At 40.9% G+C, this 9,907-nt stretch overlaps 1 protein-coding gene and 1 long non-coding RNA gene across 5 annotated transcripts; both read left to right on the top strand.

Annotated features, from left to right (window-relative positions):
* Window positions 1-276: 276 nt before the first annotated feature.
* On the top strand, window positions 277-900 carry LOC109738802 (triphosphate tunnel metalloenzyme 3-like). Its single transcript, XM_020297904.3, has one exon. It carries the CDS (start codon window positions 277-279, stop codon window positions 898-900), a length of 624 nt encoding a protein of 207 aa, XP_020153493.1.
* Window positions 901-4,072: 3,172 nt separating this feature from the next.
* On the top strand, window positions 4,073-9,134 carry LOC120962067 (uncharacterized). Of its 4 annotated transcripts, XR_012205745.1 has the most exons (5): window positions 4,073-4,136; window positions 5,034-6,050; window positions 6,232-6,502; window positions 7,486-7,648; window positions 8,823-9,134. It is a non-coding gene; the product is annotated as an uncharacterized lncRNA (long non-coding RNA). The 4 variants fall into 4 exon arrangements; XR_012205743.1 differs by having other exon boundaries at window positions 4,104-6,050; XR_012205746.1 differs by lacking the exon at window positions 8,823-9,134 and adding an exon at window positions 8,130-8,420 and having other exon boundaries at window positions 4,104-6,050; window positions 7,486-8,026.
* The last annotated feature ends 773 nt before the right edge of the window (window positions 9,135-9,907 follow it).

The raw sequence follows: 9,907 nt of genomic DNA on the forward strand, positions 1-9,907 counted from the left end.
GCCTGCATCTACTACTATTACTCCACACATCGACCGCTATCCAGCATGCATCAAGAGTATCTCTATTCCTAATGTCTCAATTGGTAGTCTCCGTTCCGGGTTTATTTTCGTCCCACCATTTTCGTCCGGTTTTCTTTCGTCCCACCTTCCACTGGTTTTTTTTCGTAGGTTTTTTCGTCCGCTCCTCTCGATCCCTAGAACTCCCAGAGTAGACGCCGCCGCCGATCGCCCCCTTCCAGGTCCCGCCCCCCCAGCCCTAGCCGCAACCCCAACCCCATGGAGGTCGAGATCAAGCTCCGTCTCCCCGACGCGGCTGCACACCGGCGCCTCTCCTCCTTCCTCGTGCCCCGCCTGCTCCGCACCGACGCCCCAGCGCGGCCCCTCGCCGCCGCCGCCGCCACCGCCGCCCAGCGGGACGTCCGCCTCTACGGCACCGACGACCGCGACCCCTCCCGCGCCGTCCTCACGCTCAAGCGCCGCCCGCGCATTGACGCCGACGTCAGCCGCGTTGAGGAGGTCGTGGAGCCCCTCGACCCTGCCCTCGCCCTCACCTGCGTCGACAACCCCGCCCGTCTCGGTGCGGTCGACTCCCCCATCGTCCGGCTCGTCTCCGACGAGTACGGCGTCGGCGGGGACAAAGCACCGTTCGTCTGCCTCGGCGGCTTCCGGAACACCCGCGGTGTGTATGAGCTCGAGGAGGGCGAGGGGCTTGGGCTCGTGCTAGAGCTCGACGAGACACACTTCGATTTCGGCACAAACTACGAGCTGGAGTGCGAGACCACGGAGCCCGACCAGGCGAAGGAGGTCCTGGACCGGCTGCTCACCGTGGCTGGGGTGCCGTATGAGTACTCCCGGAGCAATAAGTTCGCGTGCTTCATGGCCGAGAAGCTGCTTCCGTGACTAGGTTTGTGGTTGGTCTTTACTGTGTCCCAAATGATGATTAAACCGTGGTTGCTATAAAACTTGTGTTTCATTAGCACTTTCTTGCGACGATAGGCTTGTTCTGTGGTGAGTGATTTCAAATCTCACAAATGTAATGTTTAGTTCTGTTACATTCTGGTATTTGATAACTTTCATCCAAGAATACTATCTTGGGTGGCAGCATAGCAACACAAGGGTTTGCATTTCAATCCTCGTAAAAAAACTTGTCCTGGAGCATGATCCGACAACCGCTGGGAAGAAGCCGGGGCTGGTATGTCTGGTTGGGGAGAGGACTAAATTTCATCTCTCGGGTCCATTTATATACAGGACATAAAATCTACTCCCTTTGTTTCAAAATATAAACCTTTTTTTAGAGATTTCAATACGGACTACATTCGGATGTATATAGACGTATTTTAGAGTGTAGTTTCACTCATTTTGCTTTGTATGTAGTCCACATTAGAATATCTAAAAGGGCTTATATTTAGGAACGGAGGGAGTAGCTAGGAACAAACTGAATTTCGTATGTCCGCCACACGGTTATGGGCAATGAGCCTGTTATTGCAGTCTCACCACACCACATCTTGTTCTGCTCCCCGGTGCAGATGGGCATCCTTAGATTCACCACCTCCCTGATGAGCTGCTTCTTGTCTTAACCCACCTCCCTGATGAGCTGCTTGTTGGTCTCAGGCATACACGGTCATCGTTGGTATCTAAGTTGCCACCTGACAAATCTGTTCTTATTTCTTATTAGGTACCAGAAAGGCTGAACCTGATCTTTGATGAACTAGAAGGCCAAGATACCAAGGTATGCCTGAGTTCATAGCTTGATTCCCTACCATATAATTGCTGAAACATGCAGCGACACATGATTAACCTTTGTACTTTATACTTTGCTAAAACATTTAGGACCCGAGTGGGCGACTCCAAGAATGGGTACTCCTGAAACTTTAGCCAGTGGCCATGTTGATGGTATTTTTTGGGAACAGGGGAGGGCGTGTGTTATTGTTCAAACCAGGCGCCTGAATTTTTTTAATCTTTATCCAGTGACCACATTGCTGCCCTAAGCGATGAACAGGGCAGGGCGTGTGGTATTGCAGTTAACTATGTGTCATCTGGTCATCATAGTGATTGGTAGATTAAAACCGTTAGCCACCTCTGAATTCTTATCGAAGGTAGTTCACCAAGATCTGCGGTTTTTATTTGCATTTTATAAGTTTTAGTGTTTCATGTTACTGCTTTAAATACCTAATTATGGTTTTATCTTCCCTTTTTGGTGCCAGTCATGCGAGCTGGTCTTTTTCTGCTTGGATCTCCAGGTTGTGGGAAAACACTAATGACAATTTATTTTGAGATTGCCATATTCTTTCTACCTAATTTGTGTTCTGTATAAACTGTACAATGTTTCCTTTTCTGGAACTTTAGGGGCCTGATCAATTGAACAAGTATATTGGCGAGAGCGAATCAGAAGTAAGGAAAATATGAACCCGTGCAAGCACTAACTCACCATACATCCTATTTTTTTGAGGTAAATTTTTATGTTTAGCTGATTGCGTGTGTGAATTTATTCTTTCGGGAACACTTGGTAGTTACTTTGTACAATTATGAATGCGTGGTACATCTGTCATGTGATTTATGAATGTGCAACGCGTGGAATTAAATTGTTTGACCATGCCTTCCTTGTTTAGGTAAAACTAAGTAGTTGTGGACGCTTTGGATGAGAGAACCCAATTCCTGGTAAATTGGACACCATCAATGAGTTCGTCGAGTTTGATTGAACTCTCACACTTTGAACATGCTCTATTTAAAGCAAGGCCATCCCTGTCATAACAGGTACAGTAAAATGCCAACACATATATGATTGATGTTATGGCACTATACTTGACTTTGGGGATGACGAGATCGACGGAAGCAACAGGAGCCCACGACTCATGAGTTCAGCGGCGTCTGCACGCCCTACATGTAGTTGTGCACCTCCTCCTCCTGTTTTCTTGCATGTGATCAATGGTTTCAGATCTCTATTTATAACGGATTAGAATATATATTCTGTAACAATGCTTTCCTACATTTGGTGGATTATTGCACTTGTATTTTTTATTGTTATCATCTAGAAGATTATATTCTGTATGAATGCTTTTAAAATGCTTCGTCAGGCTGTTCCCGCCGATGCTGCTGTTCATGCCGTCCCCCCAGTGCCTAGCATCACCGGCAACAAGTTCAGCGCTGTCCGACAAGGTGTCCTGCAGGGACAACCTCCGTCGACCTGTCATCGAACTTCAGTATGCGTGCTTTGTTCTTTGAAACTGAATTCAGACTTTGAGAACTACTTTTATTTGAAAGAAAATATGTGCGTGATTCCACAACTTATGCCAAAATGCATAGCATAGCTTGGTATACATGAATTGCAATCTGAACGTTTTTCTCTGTGTCGTCGTCCTGCTTTCTGGTTCTATGTTATCTGTCATCTTATATCTCTGCTTTCTACTTTCTGGTGCCTAAACCGAACCGTCGAATCTGTAAATATGTACCAGTACCAGTTTGAACCAGGGGATGGTTGGTTGTTTATGTGTGCTGTTAATGAGTTCATTCTGCTCTCTAACTCATTGAATTTTTGGATGTCAATCAACAAGCTTCCCCTGACTGACTGATTGATTGATTGATTTTTGGCCGGTGCTAGCTTGTGTGTCTTGTGTCGGGCGAGGGAGAGGGACGATGTGCATACGGGATTGCAGTGCAAAGGCGCCGGTGGTTTCAAGTTGCAGGGCCGGGAGGTGAGGGAGCACAATGACAACAACACTACGTCTCCCTTCTCTCTGTTATCTCTGTACTGAATTGTCCCCTCTTTGTTGCAGAAATTTCACGGCAACCAGGAGTAACAATATTTTTGGTTACTTGGGAATACGATGATGTTCTGGTGACGTGGAACATGCTGAGATTTGTACTTCAATCCTTGATTGTGCACGCGTATGCATGCTTCACACCCATGCTGCAAATAGATTTTCATTTTCGAAGAAAGTAATAATACTATAACTACAAAGTTCATGTTGCAGATTTATGCTCCATGTAGTATACTGGAACATTATAGCTTTATTCAGTTCACCATTTGCACCATCATGTTCTGGAGTTTGAAATGTACTCCCTTTTTCTGTAGGGATTTCCGAAACGAGTAGAAGACTAATAACTTCTACAACATCAAAGATCTCTGAGATTTTAGAGTATGCACCATATTGATTTACTTATCGATTTATTCACACGTATATTGAGTTCATGATGGAAATATATACGAGTATTTTCATTGTATGGAATTTTTTAATTACTACCAGATGGAATTTGGGAATTAGTCTTACAAAGCTTCCAAAATCACTAAAGTTATACAGCTACTACAGAACTGGTTAAAATTAGTGATGTTCTATAATATCTACATGACTGATTACAACACTACTCATGTGATTTGGTACTTTACTATATGGTAGCTTGTTTTACCCCTGAGGCGAGCTAATGATTGGGAACTTATAGTGCCAAACTGACCTGCATATTCTGTCAAACATTTTGTTGCAGTATTTAGGATCAGCATGGAAGCTGAATTTGTCACCTGATGTTGTTTAATTGTGTGCTACTAAATTCATTGGTTGCCAAGCCTTAAAACTATCTGTAATAGCATACCTTGTTTTCAACATCATTGGCTTGTTTAGAATGCTAAACTGAAGAACTGAAGTACTGAACAAAACAATACAGAAGTCAGTAAAAAGTGTTTAAGAGGAATTTTTGGTCTGCAGTCTGTACTAATAAAATCTTGTGGTCATTCGTTTTGACCTGATTCAAGGCAAGGCCTATCAGTGTTAACTCCCAGGCTGTAAAAATTGAATTGATGATTGCATACTCTCGTGTGGATTTTTTATGTGCATGCACGACAACCATTCATTTGTGCCTTTCATCATCAGATCAAACGGCAAGTTTATTGTCTGATTAATTAGAGGTTTCTATTTTAGAATGAAATTTTCTGAATTTTTGCTATCCCGCTGGTCCTTAATAATTCAGTATATACTAGAATTTGAAGTTGTGATCATCCATTGTTCTACTATGGAGACTAGGATAAATGATTGCAGTTGCAGGGCCGCCGCCATTGCTGAACACAAACGGGGATCGAAGCAGGCCAATCTCCGAGGTGGACCGGGCAACGGATCGTGGAGAGGCGCCCAAGGATTTTTTTTTTGCTTCTGTTGATTGTGCCATCCAATTGGTTTAGACTTTTCACCATTGCTAATTACTAGGGGCGTATGGGTGCCGGACCTGGTAAGTGGCCTGCACGCTACGCTCTTGCCAAATAATTTGCAACCATGCTTGCACCGAATTTTTATTTATTTCCCGATGTACCTTACAACAACTTCATGATGTAGCACTACTTTGCACTAGCATGCACCTGCAGATATAATATGGAAAATGACTGTCATTTAGAATTACTTCCAAGCTGCATCGTCTATCTGAATGTCAGCCCGAAACCACTGGTTGGCACACATAAAATTTTGGAAGTTGTATGTAGTCCTCCTTCTTTGAGCCAAACTTTATGTCTATGATTGATGAATCAATATAATTTTTTGTTCAAGCTGGATCCAATAGAACATGGCTTTGGTGGTAGTTCCCAGTACATGTAGAATTTCTATCCTTCTATATGTGTACTGAAACAATTTAAGGTCACTATGTAGTAAATTCATCATACTATATGTCCACGGAAACCACTTAAGGTCAAAAGTGACAAGTAGAACCACATGCATCGTTTTGGGTAGTCTAACTTGACTCTATTACTTTTATCTCATAAATCTATGATCGGTGCGTTTTTTACGTGGAATATATTCCGGAGCGGTTGCTGGTGTTAGGGATGCATTTATATATGGGATAATTGCATTAGCTATTTCATACGATTGGCATGCAAGGATTTTTCTTCTTTAGTATAACTCTCTGTATTTTTATTGTTTCTTTTATTGTTTCGAGAATGCATTTCCACAATAGAGATGGGAAATGGATACATCGTTGTCGTCCTTAAGTGAGCAGCCGAGGAGGAGCTCCTCCATGCTGATGATGTGGAAGACAGATACCCTGTCCGCGACGCCTGGTTCTGGCCTCATATACATGTAAGTACCCGTTCGTTCATTAATAGATAGCATATAAGGAAGTGTGTCGTCTGAATTTGGATCATGCCATGCACAAGACTATTCAGATTGTTTTCTTGAGGAAAGTGAGTATTCAAGTTGGTTAGATGAAAGTGTATCATCATTTTTTCATGAAAAATAATTTCATAATACCATATTGCAGTGACTTCCTATGTCATCAGCAAATGCAGTGGAGAAGAAGCCGGTTCACCACATGATCATTTAATTTGTTATTGTTTTTTAACTATTCCCTGTTGCATGTATAATCAGAAAAAATAAAACTCCTCCTTTCGGCCCATACTAGGAGTCTGGAAGTGATACTTTTGTGAGGAGTGCTGGAACATGACTGGATCAAGCGAGACAGAGAACAATGGATGAAAGAAAGAGATCAGAAAAGGGATTCACTCCTGACCACCTCATACATATATACATGTGTAAGAGCTTGTCACCTCATACATATCTCTTGTAGCTATATAGGGCTCTTTTCGTATTCTAGGAAATTTTAAAATTATATTTTACTAGGGATGTAAGTATCAGATGCTAGATATGTGATCTAGAGGTCTTAGACTTTCAGGATTCAACCATCAGTTGTCCTCCTTGAATATTTATTTACTTTTGTAGGGCAATATGTTTTTTTAATCCTTGAAGTGCCATTCAGAACTTATGATCGTGGTGTCAAATTCCTGTGAAATATATACCTTTGATCTCAGTTTTATAGGGAAATTAACATGATCTCATTTTTATCGTGCTGACAATATATTATGTTATACCTTTGATTTTGGTAATGGTATGTTTTCCCATGATTGCTGTCATTTTTTTGTCCTACATGTGTCCGTGCGTTGGGATAGTATGAAGAAAAGTTGCAGCTATCCATACATCATTATTTATGGCAGAAGGGAAATCTACTGAATCACAGTCACATTTCCTAAAACTCTCGAATTCCAACTTAACGGTGTTGATGACCATGATGAAACTGTGAAATATTAAGTGGTACTTTTCCATTGATTTTTTCATTCTCATTGTATCATTGATGTGACTGTGTGACTCAAGTTTTGATTTCTCCCTCACCTTTTAAGTTCAAAGTAGTATTCAGCAAGTTGTTGTGTCGAATATAAATCTCTGAAACACTTGCTACATAAAGGTTCAGTTATATCATCAATAATGCCAATGCTTCTGGCTGCTGTTGCTGGCTCCTAACAGCAAAATCAAGTCTGGAAACACGTATGGTAATGGTGTAAAAAAATCGAGAGAGGTTTTTAGTATGCTTTCTTAGCTATGACACTTTGATTTAGCTTACTTTGCTAGGATACCAGAACTAGCACTCTACGAGTGAAATAATTTATTTATTTAGCACCATTGTCAAATTATTACTTTGTATTCCTGAAATTTTAATATAACTGAATGTGGTGAAATGCAGTGAAAATATTGTTGATTTTGATTTAAAAATGGCTAAATTGGAGGAAAGCATTTCTGCTACATTCATCGGCAATACTGCACCATATACTATAGAAGCTTGGGCCACTAAATCAGCTATTTCTAATGGATCTTCTTGGACTCAACAGTATCAATCTACTTCCCAGGCATGTGGTTTATTTTATTCTTCAGCTCAATGGAAAACCATGGCAAGTTCTGTTTTACCTTTAGGGTGTTGTCAAAATGATTTCAATGAGACCAATTAAGTGAATAGCCTATGGAAAAATGATGACCTGTTGTTAAAATGAAATAAAAACAGATAAACAGAAAAGTGATGATCTATTGTTGATTGTCTTCAACAGAAACAAACCTGTTCATAGTTTTCTTGTGTTTTTTCTTCGATGTGACTCTTTGCCTAACATGTTGATGTTACTATGTATCCCATATTGGATTTCACATAAGGAATGTCCATCCCTGAAGCACAACCTCGCGTACATGGTTAAGTGGACCAGACTAAGTCCGGAAGAAGATTGAAAATTTCAAACGTGAGAATGACAACTACAGGAAGACTATAAGACTTTATATTGATTCTTCTTGTAAAATCACTAGAAACGCCTAGGGCCAACTTTATAATGATTTTTTTTCTAGACAGGAGCGCCAAGTGATTGAGTCATTCATCGCTATGGACGTGAATAGCTGACAAGGGCCACCTTGATCAGAATCGCTCGATAAACCAGTCCTTCCAGAAAGACAAGCAAATCCTGCCACAAAATCATATTACAAATAGACAGGACACAAGGCATCCCAGACCACACAAGCAAGTAAATGATCGACATAGAGGTTTGAATGATTGAGCCATACAATATGGGAATACATGCTACATGCTAAACAAGTTAGACGGATCAAAGTAATGATGGTCAATAAAGACGGAAAAATCATGGCACGCAATAGACGAGTGAACGAGTATAATGAACTTTTTATAGTCATGGATTAGTCATGTGTTAAACAAGTTCTGTTCATGGATTAGTTATTATCAAGCCTGCTGTTCTTTCTATAGTCATGTGCTATTTTTTCAATTGAACACATTGAAGTTCCTATAGATTTTCATGGTTTATGCAAAATAGCTGAGCCTGGTTGTTTTATTCATACATATTCAGGATTGTTAGAGTCTAGAATTCGTCGGTTTATGTCGTGGAGAGAGCAGTAGTGTTGTTCATCTTCTGGTTTTGATATAATTACTAACATTTATTCATTTTAAAGATTAGTGGATTAGTGCATGCTAACAAACCCTGTACTGTCAAAGCATTGTTCCAATGTCTCTTAAAATATATTTTTTCATAGAGGGTCGTTCTGACAAGTGTGGTAGCATGCTGATCCAATAAAAGACCGGCGAAGACAAGATCAAGTTCCGCCACTTCTGCTTTGAAGAGATTGCTACCAAGCTGTACCTCAGCCTCAAGGACAAGAATGACTCCAGTTTGGGGTTCAACATGCTGCTCGCAAATCCTAATACAATATTTGAGTCTCACCATGTTGCTTCCATTATAAAATGTGGCTTCGTGATGGCAGTATTGCCAACATTGACCTCATCGAGTCCACCAAGATTAATAAGCCTGGGATCAAGGATGCAGGTCCCTATCACATTCAGGCACATATATCCTCATATGCAGTCTGATATATTCAATGGTAGATCCACCAGGTATACCATCAAGGTTAAAATCAACATGAATAACTCCTTTGTGTAGGGCTAATAACTTCAGGTTCAGTGGGAGGGAAACAATTGTGTAGAATGCCCTATCGTTTGATGTGATATATGCCCAAGAGATTAGGAGTCCTTGATTGTAATATGTGCCAATTCTTAAAGAAAGCAAGGAGTGAAGTAGAAGCTTCACCATTTGAGCACCAAGGACGTATCATTGACTAATGTTCATCAGGTTGCTTAGAAGAGATATGAGCAAAAGTATTATCATTTGTAAATATTCTTTTCAAGTGAGATGAGCAACAGTACCAAGATAGATAACAATGTTAAAGTATCTTTAGATTTTTTTTTCATTTTTTTGATAGAGCTGGCATTTATTTGGATATGATTTTCCATGGTGGGGAGAGATGGCGACGGCGCGGGGTGAGTAGGTTGGGGGAATGATATATGAGTGTGAGCAATGTGTTGTGGGCTGAGAGAGTGAATCACCTTTTTTAGATAAGAAGAAAATGAGTTGTTGATTGCTTTTTTAAGGGAAAAGCCACTGTTTGCTTTGAAAGAAATGTCACACATTTTTTATATAGTGAATAATATCACGTATCCTAATAAGTCATTTCTATGGAATAATTACCAACAAGTGATTCAAAGGTGAGCCATATCGAAATTGGATGTGACCCGCTCTAATAGAAGGCACGATGCCACTCACTTCGACTAAAAATGTCACATG

Source organism: Aegilops tauschii, chromosome 3, assembly GCF_002575655.3.
Source record: "Aegilops tauschii subsp. strangulata cultivar AL8/78 chromosome 3, Aet v6.0, whole genome shotgun sequence".
In the NCBI taxonomy this organism is placed as follows: Eukaryota; Viridiplantae; Streptophyta; class Magnoliopsida; order Poales; family Poaceae; genus Aegilops; species Aegilops tauschii.

What these genes read in the sequence shown, in the direction of transcription:
- LOC109738802 (XM_020297904.3), top strand. Translation starts at nt 277, where the DNA reads ATGGAGGTCGAGATCAAGCTCCGTCTCCCCGACGCGGCTGCACACCGG.